This window comes from Mustela erminea, chromosome 12 (assembly GCF_009829155.1).
Source record: "Mustela erminea isolate mMusErm1 chromosome 12, mMusErm1.Pri, whole genome shotgun sequence".
NCBI classification, from domain to species: domain Eukaryota; kingdom Metazoa; phylum Chordata; class Mammalia; order Carnivora; family Mustelidae; genus Mustela; species Mustela erminea.
In genome coordinates this window covers 61,381,257-61,398,446 of record NC_045625.1, presented here as the reverse complement: position 1 = coordinate 61,398,446, position 17,190 = coordinate 61,381,257, and the positions used below count along the sequence as shown (strand labels likewise).

The window sequence follows — 17,190 nt, the reverse complement described above, 5'->3', positions numbered from 1 at the left end:
TTCTATTTAATTTACTTAATCTCCCCCTGTGGTGTTAAATAGAAGACATCTTCAAAGGTAGCTTCCATTAGGTTGCTTTCTTTCCTGTGGCTTTGAAGGCAGAAATACAGGCTGGCAGAGGGCAGCTTTTAAATGAAACTGTTTATTTTACAGAGTATGTAAAATTGACACAGATTTAGTGGAAAGTGACACATACAACTTACATGGCTGTCTCTTGGCCACAGTATGAGTATTATTCATTCTACATTGATAAAGCTTGCATGTAGAACCACTGGGTGAACTTGGATAGAAATATATTCAGGGAATAGAGCACTAGGTTTAATTTAGATGTGTATTTAGAGAATTACATAGTATATTAAAATGAAACTATAGCCCTTTGACAGCCTAGGAAGCATTTGTGTGAACTTGCAAAAAAAGGAAACCTCCTGCTATTAGAAGAAGACTTTTTCTGTTCTGAGTAATTTCTGTTTATGAGGGGTAATTTAGAAAGGAACAGAACTGAACTACTTCTTCCCATTACACATCCTTCATATTATAATAAACCTAATAAAAAAATAGAAAACTCAGAGTATGTGTCTTGGCCAGCTACTTACAGTGCTTTCACAGAAAGGTAATGCCATAGTAGAGGAGGCAGGGCTCTAAGGTCCCATTTTTCTTCTAGTTAACCATATATCATTAGGACAGTCATTTATTTATTTTGTTAGTTTCTTCCTCTATAAATTAGAAATACTTCTCCACCCCATAGATTTATTATGAGGGGAAAAAATCTTAGATATGTGGATATCCACTCATGCTGTGTTGATTTATATCATTCAATTTAGTTAAAGAATATGACTGTCTTGGTTCTGGTATTTTGCTAGGTACAAAATTGTTCAATGCCTATGATGCAGTTTTGGCTAGTTGGTTAAAAATTGTTTTAATTGCATGTGTTTGAGATGTTTCTAGGTGTTGCCTCTACCTTTCCCTTACTTTTGGTGATGTGGTTCTCCTCCTCTGAGAATGTATTTGTTTTCTATTGCTATTGGAGCAAACTACCATAAAAGTACTGGTTTAAAACAATACCCACTTACCATGGTTCTATAGGTTATAAGTTTGATATTAGTCTTACCAAGAAAAAATCAAAATGTTTGCAGGGCTGCATTTCTTACTGAAGATGCTGTTGAAGAATCCATTTCCTTGCTCAGTCAGGTTGTTGGCTGAATTCAGTTTCTTGAGGTTGTAGGACTGAGTTCCCATTTTCTTGCTGCCTGTCATCTAGGTCTTTGCTCCTAGAGGTATCTCTCAGGTCTTTCCATGTGGTCTCCTACATTTCAGAGCAAGCAAAATCCCTTTTGACATATAAGATGACATATTCACAAATTGCAGGGATTGAGACATGCATATCTTTGTTGGTGGGGATGGGAAGGTTAGGGCAGTAAACTCTCTACCACAGAGAGTTCCAGTCAATAATTGACATGGTGATATATTAAGAGTCTTCTGTGAGTAGATATAACTAATTTCAGTTATTTTATACAGGAACTGGAAACTAAATTTATAACAGATACAGTTTTGAATGTTTCACTAAAACATACTTATGCTTTTTAAAATCATATTCCTCAATTTTATTTTATTTTATTTTATTTTTTTATATCCCTCAGTTTTAATATTTTCTTGATTAGTCTCATTAAGTAAGTTCTCTTATATTGTAGGGTGCTATGATGGCATTTTTGTGCATATTTTGGTGTCTTTGTAATTTTTTGACACATTTTTATTGATCTCCAAGTCTATTTCTTTACACAGCAATATGAATACTGTATTGTGTGCATGTATGCATGCATGTGTGTGTGTAGTTTTTAATTTTGGGAAAATTTGTGAGTTGGACAGTTAATTTTTGTGTTTTGCTGGGAACAAATGTATAATGGATTAGTTATGAACTGCACCTAGAAGCTTTTAGCTTTGGGATGCCTGGGGTGGCTCCATCAGTTAAGCATCTGCCTTCGTCATGATCCTAGGGTCCTGGGATGGAGTCCCACATTAGGCGCCTTGCTGAGCGGGGAGTCTGCTTCTCCTTCTGCTTGCTGCTCCCCTCTGCTTTTGCTCTCTCTCTCTCTCTGACAAACAAATAAATCTTAGAAAAAACCAAACAAACTTTTAGCTTTGAGGATACCTAAGTTAATTCTTAAACTAACGAAGTTTTGCCTACTGAATTCTTTGCTTTATCTAGTTTATTCTAAACGATAGCTATTATTATACTCAGGGGTAGTTTTATATTTGTGTATAGTAGCATCTGAGGGGTCCTGTAAGTTTTATCTATCTATAAATATTTCCCGTTCAAGTACCCAAAGTTTTATGACTTTATGTTTTTATGGTTATTTGGGATTAGGGTACCTATAAACACATGTACTTGAAAAAATATATTTTAAGTCTCTAATTAAAAACAGAAATAGTTATTACTCACAAGGGATGAGTTGTGCTTTTGAGGGGGGCAGATAATTTAAAAAATAATGGCATGGTTTTTTCATAGTTGAAGGACTAGGGGAAATGAGATCTCCTTTGCCTGTCACATGGGTAGAATACATAAAAGCTTCCAAGACAGAGTCTCTTTGTGGGACAGAATTAATGTGGTACAGCATGTGGGTCTGTACTGGTTATATTTTATATATTACAAACCAATATTTCTAATTTGATGACTTAGAAAAAAGCTTTACAAAGCCCTGTTTTTAAAAAATTTTATTTTTCAGTGTACCAAGCTTCATTGTTTATGCATCACACCTAGTGCTCCATGCAATACGTGCCCTCCTTAATACCCACCACCAGGCCCTCCCAACCGTCCACCCCTCTCCCCTCCAAAACCCTCAGTTGGTTTCTCAGAGTCCACAATCTCTCATGGTTTGTCTTCCCCTCTGATTTCCCCCAACTCACTTCTCTCCTTCACTCAATGTCCTCTGTGTTATTCCTTACGCTCCACAAGTAAGTGTAACCATATGGTAATTGACTCTCTCTGCTTGATTTATTTCACTCAGCATAATCTCCTCCAGTCCTGTCCATGTTGATATAAAAGTTGGATATTCATCCTTTCTGATAGAGGCATAATACTCTATTGTATATATAGACCACATCTTTATCCATTTGTCTGTTGAAGGGCATCTCGGTTCTTCCCATAATTTGGCGACTATGGCCATTGCTGCTACGAACATTGGGGTACAGGTGGCCCTTCTGTTCACTGCATCTGTATCTTTGGGGTAAATACCCAGGAGTGCAATTGCAGGGTCATAGGCTTGCTGTATTTTTAATTTTTTGAGGAATCTCCACACTGTTTTCCGAAGTGGCTGCACCAGCTTGCATTCCCACCAGCAGTGTAAGAGGGTTCCCACTTCTCCACATCCTCTCCAAAACTTGTTGTTTATTGTCTTGTTAATTTTGGCCATTCTAACTGGTATAAGGTGGTATCTCAATGTGGTTTTTTTTTTTTTTTTTAAAAGATTTTATTTATTCATTTGACACAGAGAGATCACAAGTAGGCAGAGAGGGAGGCAGAGAGAGAGAGAGGAGGAAGCAGGCTCCCCGTGGAGCAGAGAACCCGATGCGGGACTCGATCCCAGGACCCTGAGATCATGACCTGAGCCGAAGGCAGCGGCTTAACCCACTGAGCCACCCAGGCGCCCTCAATGTGGTTTTGATTTGAATCTCCCTGATGGCTAATGATGATGAACATGTGTCTGTTAGCCATTTGTATGTCTTCTTTGGAGAAGTGTCTGTTTATATCTTCTGTCCATTTTTTGACTTGATTATTTGTTTTTTGGGTGTTGAGTTTGAGAAGTTCTCTATAGATCTTGGATATCTGCCAGCTTTTCCCCATTGAGAAAGATATTCGCTGTGGGTTTTTCATAGATAGATTTTATGAAGTTGAGGAATGTTCCCTCTATCCCTATACTTTGAAGCATTTTAATCAGGAACGGATGCTGTATCTTTTCAAATGTTTTTTCTGCATCAATTCAAAGGACCATGCGGTTCTTGTCTCTTCTCTTATTGATTTGTTCTATCATATTGATTGATTTGTGAATATTGAACCACGCTTGCATCACAGGGATAAAACCCACCTGGTCATGGTGCATAATCTTTTTAATGTACTGTTGGATCCTATCAGCTAGGATCTTGTTGAGAATCTTGGTATCCATATTCATCAGGGACATTGGTCTGAAATTCTTTTTGATGGGCTCTTTGCCTGGTTTGGGGATTAGTGTAATGCTGGCCTCATAGAAAGAGTCTGGAAGCTTTCCTTCTGTATCTATTCTTGAAATAGCTTCAGGAGAATAGGTATTATTTCTTCTTTGAATGTTTGGTAGAATTCCCCAGGGAATGCATCAGGTCCTGGGCTCTTGTTTTTTGGGAGGTTTTTGATCACTGCTTCAATCTCATTACTAGATACTGGTCTCTTCAGGTTGTCAATTTCTTCCTGTTTCAGTCTTGGAAGTTAATAGGTTTCCAGGAATCCATTCATTTCATCTAGATTGCTTAACTTATTGGCATATAGTTATTGATAATAATTTCTGATAACTGTTTCTATTTCCTTGGTGTTAGTTGTGATCTCTCCCCTTTCATTCATAATTTTATTAATTTGGGTCCTCTCTCTCCTCTTTTGGATCAGTTTGGCCAGCAGTTTATCTATCTTATTGATTCTTTCAAAAAAACCAGCTTCTAGTTTTGTTGATATGTTCTACTGTATCTCTGGTTTCTATCTCATTGATGTCTGTTCTAATCTTGATTATTTCCCTTCTGTGCGTGGCATTGGCTTAATTTTTTGTTGGTTTTCCAGTTCTTTAAGGTGTAAAGAGAGCTGGTGAATTCAGAATTTTTCAGTTTTCTGAGTGAGACTTGGATGGATGGCTGTGTATTTCTTGCTGAGGACCCCCTTTGCCATATCCCATTGGTTTTGCACTAATGTGTCTTCATTTCATTGGTTTCCATGAATTCTTTTAAGTTCTTCTTTGATTTCCTGGTTGTTCCAAACATTCTTTTTTTTTTTTTCCTTTTTCATTTCTTCTTTTTGTTATTTATTTTTATTAACAGGTAATGTATTATTTGCCCCAAGGATACAGGTCTGTGAATCGTCAGGCTTACACAGTTCACAGCATTCACCATATCATGATCTAAACATTCTTAAGCGGGATGGTCTTTAGCTTCCAAGTGTTTGAATTCCTTCCAAACTTTCTCTTGTGGCTGATTTCCAGTTTCAAAGCATTGTGATTTCAGAATATGCAGGGAATAATCTCAATCTTTTGGTATCAGTTGAGCCCTGCTATGTGACCCAGTATGTGCTCTATTCTGGAGAAAGTTCCATGTGCGCTTGAGAAGAATGAGTATTCCGTTGTTTTAGAGTGGAACATTCTGTATATATCTATGAGGTCCATCTGGTCTAAGTGTCATTCAAAGTTCTTGTTTCTTTGTTTCTTTTTTTTTTTTTTTTTGAAGATTTTATTTATTTATTTGACACACACACAGAGAAATCATAAGTAGGCAGAGAGGGGGAAGCAGGCTCTCTGATGAGCAGAGAGCCTGATGCAGGACTTGATCCCAGGACCCCGAGATCATGACCTGAGCTGAAGGCAGAGGCTTAACCCACTGAGCCACCCAGGTGCCCAAGCTTTTGTTTCTTGATTGATTTTCTGCTTGGATGATCTTACTGTTACTGAGAGTGGTGTGTTAAGATCCCCTACTATTAATGTATCCATATCACTATGGCTCTTTATCTTGATTAACAGTTGTCTTATGTAGTTGGCTGCTCCCATATGGGGGGCATAAATATTTACAATTGTTAGATCTGCTTGGTGGATAGATCCTTTAAGAATGATGTAGTGTCCTTCTTTGTCTCTGACTGCAGTCTTTAGTTTAAAATCTAATTTATCTGATATGAGAATCGCTACTCCAGCTTTCTTTTGAGGCCCATTAGCATGAAGGATGCTTTCCCATCCCTTCACTTTCAGTGTGGATGTATCTTTTGGTTCCCAATGTGTCTCTTGTAGACAGTATATGGATGGGTTCTGTCATTTTATCCAATCTGCAGCTCTGTGCCATTTTCTGGGAGCATTTAGGCTCTTCACATTTAGAGTGATTATTGAAAGATAAGTTTTTATCGACATCATGTTGCCTGTGAAGTCCTTGTTTGTATAGATTGTCTCTGTAAATTTCTGGTCTATGTCATGCTTGGGTTCTTTTTCTTTTATAGAACCCCCCTTAATACTTCTTTAGTACCAGCTTGGTGGTCACATACTCTTTTAAACCTTGCTAGTCTTGGAAGCTCTTTATTTCTTCATCCATTTTGAATGTCAGCCTTGCTGGATAAAGTATTCTTGGCTGCATGTTCTTCTCATTTAGTGCCTTGAATATGTCTTTCCAGCCCTTTCTGGCTTGCCAGGTTTCTGTGGACAGGTCTGATGTTATTCTGATGGACCTTCCTCTGTACATAAAGAATCTCTTCTTTCTAGCTGCCCTCAGAAGCTCCTGTCAAAATTATGATTCATGAGATTCATAATTAAGTGCCTTGAGGCAGGTGTTCTTTGTCGGTGTTCTTTCTGCCTCTAGGACACGAACGCTTGATCCATTTCTCAGACTGGGAAAATTTTCATCCAGTAGTTGTTCAACTATTATCTTCTAGTTTTGTCTTTTTCCAGCCCCTCAGGGATCCCAATAATTTTGATTTTGGAATGTTTCATGGCATCATTTATTGCCCTAGTTCTGTTTTCATGACTTCTAAGCTATTTGTTCCATGCCTCCTCCTGATCCTTTTTCTCTATCATTTTGTCCTCTAGATCACTAATTCCATCTTCTGCCTCGGTTACCCTAGCTCTTAGAGTATTTAGATTAGATTGGGTCTCATTTATTACATTTTTAACTTTTTCCCGGGCAGTTCTCACTTCTGCCCTTTGAGATTCTATGTTGTCGCTAATGGTTTTCTCCAAACTAGCCATTGCCTGGATAATTGTTACCCCGTATTCCCTTTCTGACATACTATTTATGTCCATATTCAGTAGTTCTGTTGGAGAGGGCACAGTCTCTGAATTTTTCCTCTGTTGGGGGTTCTTCCTAGTCATTTTGGTGAGAGGTGGTTGAAGAGATGTATAGCTGAATATATCAACCACGATCCAGGCAGGGTGCACCCTGGAACGTTTCAGAGCAATTGGAAGTCACCAACAAAAAGAAAGAAAAAAGAGAAAAAGAAAGAGAGAGAAAAGAGAAAACCCAGCAGAATGAGCCCTAAAAGTAAGATTTATGAGGTATATAAACAAAACAGACAAACAAAAAGACCAAAAAACGTAAATGACAAGGAAAAAAAAACCACAAAACAGAACTCAGCCCAAATGAATCCCAAGGATAAGATTTCTATAACACCAGCAAAAACAAATACACAGAAACACTAACAGAAGAAGAAGATGGGAAGGTGGTTATAAATCCTTGAGGTGGTTGAGGAAGGTTATTTTGATTCTTCTTGGGTGTATCTTGGTATCTTTGTTAAAGGACTCAACTTTACCAAGATAAAGGGAAATTAAAACTGATTTATGTATAGGGGTAGTATTGATTAGGGAAAGAGGATTACCTTGAAGCTTATATCTATATGTATATTAAAAAAAGTAGAAAAGAAAAACAGGTCTATGTAAGAAAAAAGTTCAAGTTAAAAGGTTATTATGGAATATGTTGAATTAAACCTCTAGTTGTAATGGTAAGTAGGTTAAAAAAGTTAAAAAGAACAAGGATTGTGAGAACAAATTAAAAAAAAGTTGTACCTATGAAATATACAGGTTTTAGGACAATACCAGGAGCTTAATATATTATTTTCCCCTCATGTTAGGATTTTACTGTTTTATGGGGACCCTGTGGAGGTTGTCCTCTTGTTCTTTTGGCCTGCTTTCTGGAGGAGGGGCCTGCTGCATTGTTTTTCAGTCAGTCTTGCTTGCATTGAGTCCTGTCCCCTATCAAGTGGCTGGGCTCTGTGGAAACCGGTTTTTCAGGCTTTTATTCTGTAGAGGTTTTTGTTCTTTAGTGGCTTTTTGAGGTTTAGTGGAACGCATACTGCACCCAGACCTCCGCCTCAGAGGGGAGCCTCGGTCTGCTCCCCTCTGGGTGGTCCAGAACACACAGACGCCCCCTCTGCAATGTCTGCTGAACTGCACAACCTCCCACCAGGCGATGAAGGCCCCCAGCCACCATCTCAGTGGTCACAGGAGGTGCCTGTTGTCTCTGCACTCCCGTGCCACTAAAACCTCAAGCAGTATTGGTCCAGGGAGCCTGCTTCCTGTGTCTGCCTTTGCTGGGACTGCTGTCTGGGGTCTAGACATCATTGTTGGGCAGGTTGCAGAAGGCTGCCGCTGCCTAGGGACCCGGACCAGAGATTAGCGGGTTCTCTCAAGTGCAGACTGGGACTGACCAGATCCTCAGCTGGTCCTAGAGACAGCTGGCTAGTGCATACACCAAGCTCCCTTAGGTTTGGGGGGAGTGCACTCACAGCCCCCTCACAGTTTGGGGAGTTCAGGGGAGCACAGAAGGGTGTGGACCTAGCGAGTGGCGGCTGGCGCCCATACCAGATTGTCTCACACGAGGGTGGGAGTGTGTCCAGCCCAGTGGTGATGCGCTCAGGGACCATGGAGGCTCTGCCACACTCTCTGGCACAGGTGGTCGCCGGCAGTGGTCATCCTGGGTCCGTGGGCTTAGGTCCCTGACTACCCGATTCTACCAGTTGTCCCTTAAGCTCTTTTGCTCTTTTTGAGTACCTTCAACCAGACTTTAAGTTAATGCTGGTCCCCAACCACAGAGAACTTTTGTATTGGGGTATTATTTTCCAGTGGGTGGCTCCTTCACCCTTCTGTTTATCCTCCGATATCAGTCCGGGCATTCCCACTCTGCTTTACCTCTCCACCGATACCTTTTGCCTCCATAGAGATCCAGAAGTGTATAATCTTACATCTCAGGCTGATTTCATGGGTGTTCAAAGTGTTCTCGTAGATAATTAGGTCACCTTAGGGGACCGGTTGAAACAGGGTCTCCTACTTCTCCACCATCTTGCCCCTCCTCCTCCAAATCTCAGTTTTTTGTTTAAAACAAAAGAAACCCAAAACATTGGGTTTGAAAAGATAACCCCAGGGTCACTGGTAATATTGGAATTATTGGTGATTTTTATTCAGAAAATTATACTCTAGAACAGAAAGGCCTTGCCTTTAAGAGAACTCACTTACCTAAGAAGGGGGTTATGTAATTTCCCCCATTACATTGATCAGAGGTAAGGTTTTCACTGAAGAAAAATTGAGAGGAATTTTATAGATAGCTACATGCCCATTTGCCTACTGAGTTAGGCAGAGTTCAGCTTCAGAGAGTGCTCAGTGAGTTCCTCTTTTGCAACAGGAATTGTGCCTGTGTTTTTACAAAGAAGAAAGATGTGTTTTCTTTGTCTTCAAGGAGTTTTCATAAAGAACAGAAGGGCTTTTAATAAACCTCCATTTTCAAAACTGTAGTATGAATAGAACATACTATCTAGTTATTTATTTTAGGCATGTTTATAGTTTTGAACTTGAGTAATCTAGAATGAAATGCTGTATTTTTTTCTGGTAGAAATGTAAAACTATGTAACACTTTAGCAATTGAAATAAGATATTGATGCATATTTGAGATGAATGTTTTCCATTTCTGGAGCCTTCTCTCCTTCTGTGGTGGAATGAAGTCCATGATTACTTCGGTGCAGCAGCTGTGATGGTACTCACAGGTCTGCTTCCTGGCTAGGCTGGATCAAAGAGCTGGCCTGCAGGTTGTATTTCATTTTTCTGTTTGGTAGGATGAAGTGCAGTTGTTTTGATGTTAGGTTTGATGGATTTGTTTGCCACTGCATTCATTAGCTTCACATCAAAAAACTGACAGGCTGTTAAATGAAACTTTGGCTTAGATTTTCAGCTTGACTGTTTGGAGACATTTGTGAAGATATTTTGTTTTTGTGTCGCAGCAGCCTCAAGCACTGTGATTGTCTCGAAGAGAAGAAAAGTTATTTACTGTACTGATTTTCTTGAGTAAAAAAGAATCATTGTGTTGGGGACAGTAATATCTAGCTTACACCATCAGAAGTAGTGTATTTATGACCACATGTGCAGTATGAGAGACTTATCTATGGCACGATAAATCATGTTATCTTTTTGGAAGGAAAGGTAATAGTTGGTGGCTCCAAAATGATACCTCTTATTTTGCATTAATTTTATTTTAAGTGATAATCTATTAAGATGATATGCCAAAAAGTTGAAAAATTATACTGCAGAGCTGGGAATGTTCTCTCATGAACTTTAGGGGCATTTCATAATATAAGTTTAAAGCTTTCTGACATTTGAATCCTTAAATGTTTGAACAAGTTTAAAAAGATAGAATTTTGAAACTGATTTCCCTTTAATCTGGAGTGGATTTCAATTAAAAAAATTGTCTTACATACAAGAGCTGTGGTATAGGTTCATTCCATTTTATATTTTAATCCTTTTCTAGAATTGGATTTTTTATTTTTAAATCAGGTAGCACCCTTCCAAAAATATCTTGAATCTTGGGCAGTCTTTTTAAAAACAATCAGGAATTATTTTCGTGGTGAGTCCCTATGTTTAATATGCTTTACATCACAGAATTTCTGAATTCTTATAGCATGTGAAGGAAAGGAAATGTAGACTAATAGTCCTGCATTCTAGTTTTGAATTTCTGATGTGGCCTATATAATATGAACTTTAGGAGCACAAGATTTTATATTCTCATTTTCTCTTTTTACCTCTTCTTTGTTTCTATTTCCTGGTCACTGGTGGTACAACATAGAGTATAAAATATCATGTAGAGAAACAAAATCATATGAAGTTAAGTCTTTTGGAGCTTGTACTCTGACTGGGGAGTTAGTATTTATATATGTGGAAGAGGTATTAAGAAAATATTCATATTATATCCTCATTTTATTCTGATAAAGTACTGAATTGTGGGATTCAGAAAATCTGAGATGTCAAGTTGTATAGTAGAAAGCCATTTGATTAGTAAATATTGTGTCTGCAAGAGAGATATCTGGACCTCAAGCCCTCAGAGCTAGGGAGCCTGATTTTATTTATTGCTAACTTAAATTTGCCAAATTTTGGGATTTGTGTTACATGGCTTATGACCTCATGTTTAGTTGCTAAACTGAAATCAATGTAATGCCTGTTTTTGAGGCTTTAGTTTAAGTCAGTACTTTAAGAAAAAGTAAGTTGGCTGGCTCCTGGGTGGCTCAGCTGGTTAAGTATCTGCCTTCAACTCAAGTTATGATACCAGATATCATGGAATCAAGTCCCTGCATCAGGATCCCTGCAGGGAGTCTGCTTCTCCCTCTGCCTCTGCCCCCAGCTTGTGCTCTCTCTCTTACTCACTTTCTCCTCTCCTTCAGGTTCTCTCTCTCAAATAATTAAAATCTTTGAAAAAAAAAGAAAAAGTAAATTGGCTTCTTTGAATAACTTACATACTCTACTGAGAAAAAAATTATTTTTTAAAAATTATTTTTTTTGTTGTTTTTAAATTATTCTACTTTCATATGAGTTCGTTAGTAATGATTGGTGAGATTGATTGTTCATGATATGCTGGGCCTTGTCCAGGGCACTTTATTCATTTTATTTCTTGTCATTTCTGTGATAGTGTCAGTTCATAGATAATCTGATGCCTTCCGCCCTCTATCAACCCCTTTTTCGAATAGAGGAGGGAGGAGAAGAGGAATGATACGTAAAATGAGCACGGTGGGGCTGGGATCAGAGGCAGAAGGTTGACCCCCTAGTGTGCTATTTCCTTTTGGACTCATCTCCCTGATTACGGTGGATTAAATAGGTGCCAGTCTGCTGTGAGATTTGTGGAATTATTTTTAAGATTCTTTTTTTTTTTTTTTTAAAGATTTTATTTATTTATTTGACAGAGAGATCACAAGTAGGCAGAGAGTCAGGTAGAGAGAGAAGAGGGAGGAAGCAGGCTCCCCACCGAGCAGAGAGCCCCATGCGGGGCTCGATCCCAGGACCCTGAGATCATGACCTGAGATGAAGGCAGAGGCTTTAACCCACTGAGCCACCCAGGCGCCCCTATTTTTAAGATTCTTGAGGATTTAGAATGATCCTGTCTACTGTGTAAGCTGTGAAGGGGAACTTGCACCCTAATTGGGGAGTTAGAATGAAATTGAGGGCACACCTACCTGTTCTTATGATTATTAAGAACCAAATTCTATTGCAGGACTTTTGAAACTTTGGGATTTTTTTCTTAACTATCTCTTTTACCTTTTCCAGATTTATTCAGTGTTTATAATAGTAAATACATAGTAAAAAATTCTACAAAAGGCTCTGTTCCATGTAGGTGTTTGGCACTTGAGGGATTCGGGGGTTGGGGTCCCAGGGTTGGTATAGCTGCTCAGCAGTGTCATGAGGTCCCCTGCTCTTCCTATCCTTCTGTCCTACTGGCCTTAGTGGGAGAGTGTTCACAAGTGCTTACTCCAGGCATGTTCTCTCCAAGGACAGGAAGAAAAGGAGATAGTACAAGAAGGTGGCTCACCCACCTTCCTCTGTTTGGGAGGAAAATCTTTCCTTAAATCCACCTGAAAACTTCCTTTTATATTCCGTGGCTAGCCATAACTGTAAAGAAGGCTGGGGAAGTTAATGGCATGTTTAGGCTCTATTCGTGCCGGGCTCTGTGCTGTGGTTAAAGAAGTAAAATAAGACAGATGTGATCTGTCTTTTGGAGCTAAGAGTCTCCAGAAGCTGTCCTCAACCCTGTGGGGCTTTAAAAGTACAGAACCCTGGCCTCACCCAGACCAGTAAGATAATGATCTCTGGTAAGGGGTTATAAGTGTTTGAATTTTAAAAATCCCCATAATTGAATCTGGTGATGCTTTGAGTTGAAAGCCACAGGTCTTTAGTGAATTAAATAGACCTTTGTTGTTTGGATTGAGGCCCTTCAACATCATATAATATTTTTTCTCTACTAAAAAGTATTTTAGGTTCTAAACCATCAATGTAGAATCCATTTGTAAGTTGGAGATGTGTAACAGCTTTCAAGTATATTATTAATGGCCCTTTTTCTATGAGAATTAATAGGTATTTTGGGCATATGTAGAATTGGGTAAGAGAGTGTTGGAAAAGATCTTCTAGAGGAGGACGAGTGTTAAAGGTAAAAGTATATAGCTTTTGTATATAGCGATTTCTAAGGTTAACTATGAGCTTTTTATCTAATGTACTGGATTTGTAATTGTTTAGGGGATCCTTTTTTAAAAAATATTCCTTCTTAGTTTTTCTCCTATTTTTTTTTTCATTATGGAAAAATAGTATAAAATAAAGAAAACTCTTAATCTCTTATAATAATATAATTATACAATAGTATATTTGGGTTATCAAAGGTGAATATAAATTATCAAAGATAATAGATACTCTATTTAAAATAATATGGAAATAATATGGAAATTGCTACTCCCTCCTCCTATAATCCTTATACCCCTTTAAGCTTATTTTTCTTCTTACTGTTGTCTGGCATACTGCTGATAATGTCCTAATTTGTTTGTCTCCCTTGCAGTAGGTTGAGAGATCTATAAGAGTAGGGATTTAAAAAATCATTAGTATCAGGGCGCCTGGGTGGCTCAGTGGGTTAAAGCCTCTGCGTGCGGCTCGGGTCATGATCCCAGGGTCTTGGGATCGAGCCCTGCATTGGGCTCTCTGCTCAGTGGGGGGCCTCCTTCCCCCACCCCACCTGCCTCTCTGCCTACTTGTGATCTCTGTCTGTCAAATAAATAAATAAAATCTTAGGGAAAAAAATCATTAGTATCAATAATATTAATAATATCATTTAGTGTTCTTTACCCAGCACGTAATAGATGCACAAGAAATAATTTATTGAATGATTAAATGACTTCTTGCCCAAGGCCATTTAGTTAAAAACATCGGAACCAGGATTCAAACCTAGGAATCTTGCCTATATTTTATTGCTTTATTCTTACATAAATAGTGTTCTCTTTTTTACATTTTCAGCTAACATTCACTGACTGCTCTGTTACACAGAACAGAATAATTACAAATGTAATATATAAATTTACTACATTTAAAAATCTTCCTCAAGAACTTGTAGCTTTCCAGTCTGAATCTGAAATCCACTTTCACTACTTAACTTATCATATCAACTTATATGGTAAAGCGTAAGATATCACGGCAGAAAAGGAAATGGTTTGCAAAGTTTGGGGATAATGCAAGAAAACAAAAAACTTGGACCCTGTGAATACAGTCAGTTCTCCCTCTATCACCAATAAGCTGATTTTCTTTGGGAGTATCATTCCGCCTTGCTGAGACTGTCATGTTAAAATAGTGGTTCTGTTCCTAACTTCATTCAAAAGCTGTCAAAAGCTGTCGTTAGACATGTGATCACACATGAGCTAGGAGGCAGCCTATATCAGTACTTTAGTATGAGCAATGAGTAAATGACCAGGGTAAAAGGAGAGCACCATTTGTAGCTTGTGGGGCTGGATTTGGATATGGACACTGCTGCTTCCCAGCAGTTGATCCTCTTGGTGGTTGTTTGATTCACTTCATAACTTTATGGTTTGGTTTCTTTCTTTTTTTTTTTTTTTAAGATTTTATTTATTTATTGACAGAGAGAGATCACAAGTAGGCATAGAGGCAGGCAGAGAGAGAGAGAGAGGAGGAAGCAGGCTCCCTGCTGAGCAGAGAGCCCGATGTGGGACTCGATCCCAGGACCCTGAGATCATGACCTGAGCCGAAGGCAGCGGCTTAACCCACTGAGCCACCCAGGCGCCCCTATGGTTTGGTTTCTGATTGTTTTCTCTTACATAGTGGCTATCGCAAAGGATCTGTGTAGTCTTTTGATAAAATGTGGTAACTTAAAGAAAAAGCTACTTAGAGGAATACTTGGGAAAAATTTTTCAGGTGAGATCTGAACCCTTGGCCCAGCTACATACTGATTTCTCTTTCTTGGTGGATGAGCTAAGCATGACTTTTTTTTTTTTTTTTTTTTTAAGATTTTATTTATTTGAGAGAATGAGAGAGAGCAAGTGTGCATGTGAGCATGAGTTGGGTGGGGGTGGGGATGCAAAAGGAAAGGGAGAGAGACAAGCCGACTTCCCACTGAGCAAGGACCCATAGCTCAATCCCAGGACCCTGCGATCATGACCTGAGCCAAGGCCGGTCAACCAGCTGAGCCACTCAGGCATCCCCCTAAATTAGGGCTTCTTAAATAAGGCATACCAACCAAAGTCATTGTTCCTTTTCCTTTGAGATAACCTTCTCTGCTAATGAAACAAGAGCAACATGTGCAGATGCCTGATTTGTAGCTTTGGTATAGGAGTCTTGCTTACTTATCATTTGATAGGACAGTTTTGAATCAAAAGAAAGTTTTAATGGGATTTCACTGAGGTCAGTGGCTATAATTAAACCTTAATCGGTGGATCCGTAATCTATCCTTCCTGTGCTCTGAGCAAGGTGATAGAACATATCTCTTTTTAGGACTGCTGGTTATAACTATAGCCTGGAAATTACCCACTAGGGCTGTTTCCCCAAAGAGCACTCTCTGCCAGAGCCAGGGACCATACTCAGGCCAAAAGCTCAAAATAATGAAAGCATATTGCCGAGTAAGATTTTGACATTTAAATATCAAAGGGAATAAAGAATAGGTGATGAAACCCATGATTACTCTCTATTACTGTTTTAATAGTTCTACACCTTTGTAATTAGAAGAATCAGAGTGTTAGCCAATTCAAAGAGGAAAGGTGTTCCCAGTTAGGCAGACCCTGAAAAAGTCTCATATAGTATAGAATCCTAGTACCTAGTTCTCTCCCTCATTTAGCCATACCTGTTATTTTTAATTTACTATCATTTTATCCTCTATAAACTATGGCCATTAATAGTTTTTGCCTCTTTCTAAAACGAGGAAGGCAGAACAAGAGTGTCTTCTGGACACTCTGGATTCTGTGGAGGGATGATTTTCTACGATAGCTTAGAGCACCAATACATTCTCTGTGGCACTATCTACAAAATTTAGTGCTTACAGCTAATTCTTCCAGGCATTATAGTTCGTCTTTTATTTGTATTGATCAGTTTGCATTTTTCCATGTGCTGTCTTTAACTGAGGACAATACCAATACTTGTATGCCTTGTTGATTCTTGAGTGCAGTTTTTATGATGGTTTTATGCAGCTCTTATTATTGTTTAATATTCTGATTATTATTATACTAGAGTATGAGCAATGAATAAAGTGTTAAGTAGGGGAAATTTCAACTCAGAGTTATAATGTCATTTAAAAATATGAAGAGCTATGGGGAGCCTGGGTGGCTCAGTGGGTTAAAGCCTCTGCCTTCATGAAGCTCAGGTCATGATCCCAGGGTCCTGGGATCGAGCCCCACATCAGGCTCTCTGCTCGGCAGGGAGCCTGCTTTCCCCACTCTCTCTGCCTGCCTCTCTGCTACTTGTGATCTCTGTCTGTCAAATAAATAAATAAAATCTTTAAAAAAAATATGAAGTACTAAAAAAATGTGAAGAAGCAAAAATCTTAATATTGGAGAATTGTCTGTTGTGTAATCATACATATCACTTTTTTGGGGGGACGGAGATGAGAGTTGCATATGTACATATATTTCATTATTATTGCTGTTATTTTATAACCTTTTAGGAAAAGGCTAGAAAAACATTTTAAGGAAAAAAAATTAGCATGTGTTAACTTCCATTGTCATATCAAAGTTTTATAAAATTAATTATATCTTACATCTTCTTTCAGTATGCTTAATTAAAAATAGAGCTCAAACTGGGTGTGGTGCATAACAATGAGTCTTGAAACACTGCAAAAAATAAAATTACAAAAAAGGTAAAAAATAGAGCTCAAGCAAATCCTCTGTGATCACATAGGATTGCTATCTGAGTCACACTCAAGGGAGTGACACAATGTGTGGATGTGGTAGATCCTCTGGGTAGTAATACACTTTGTCTTGAATCTCTCTCAGGCTCTGTATATAATCATGCAGAGCTTTACTTTCGATATGTAGAAGGGAAGCATTATTGTGTAGTGGTGAGGGGGTACAAGTTCAAGGATTAGTCGAACTGACTGAAATTCAAACTTTTCCTTTTACTAGCTGTGTGATTGGAGTAAGTACTTAACTAACCTGTCCAAATCTCCCTTTTCTCATATGTAAAATGGAGATTATAACCTCTTTATAGT

At 38.6% G+C, this 17,190-nt stretch overlaps 1 protein-coding gene across 26 annotated transcripts in view; it reads left to right on the top strand.

Annotated features, from left to right (window-relative positions):
- The window catches only part of KDM4C (lysine demethylase 4C), a 507,226-nt gene that overhangs the window by 143,451 nt on the left and 346,585 nt on the right, over positions 1–17,190 (top strand). The window contains exon 9 of one of the 26 annotated variants that reach the window (XM_032308085.1): positions 7,067–7,107. The exons of the other annotated variants lie outside the window; for them this stretch is intronic. Within the exon in view, the coding sequence (XP_032163976.1) occupies positions 7,067–7,078 (12 nt within the window). The 3' untranslated portion in view covers positions 7,079–7,107. Of the gene's footprint in view, positions 1–7,066; positions 7,108–17,190 lie in introns of those variants that run through there. 26 annotated transcript variants of the gene reach the window in all.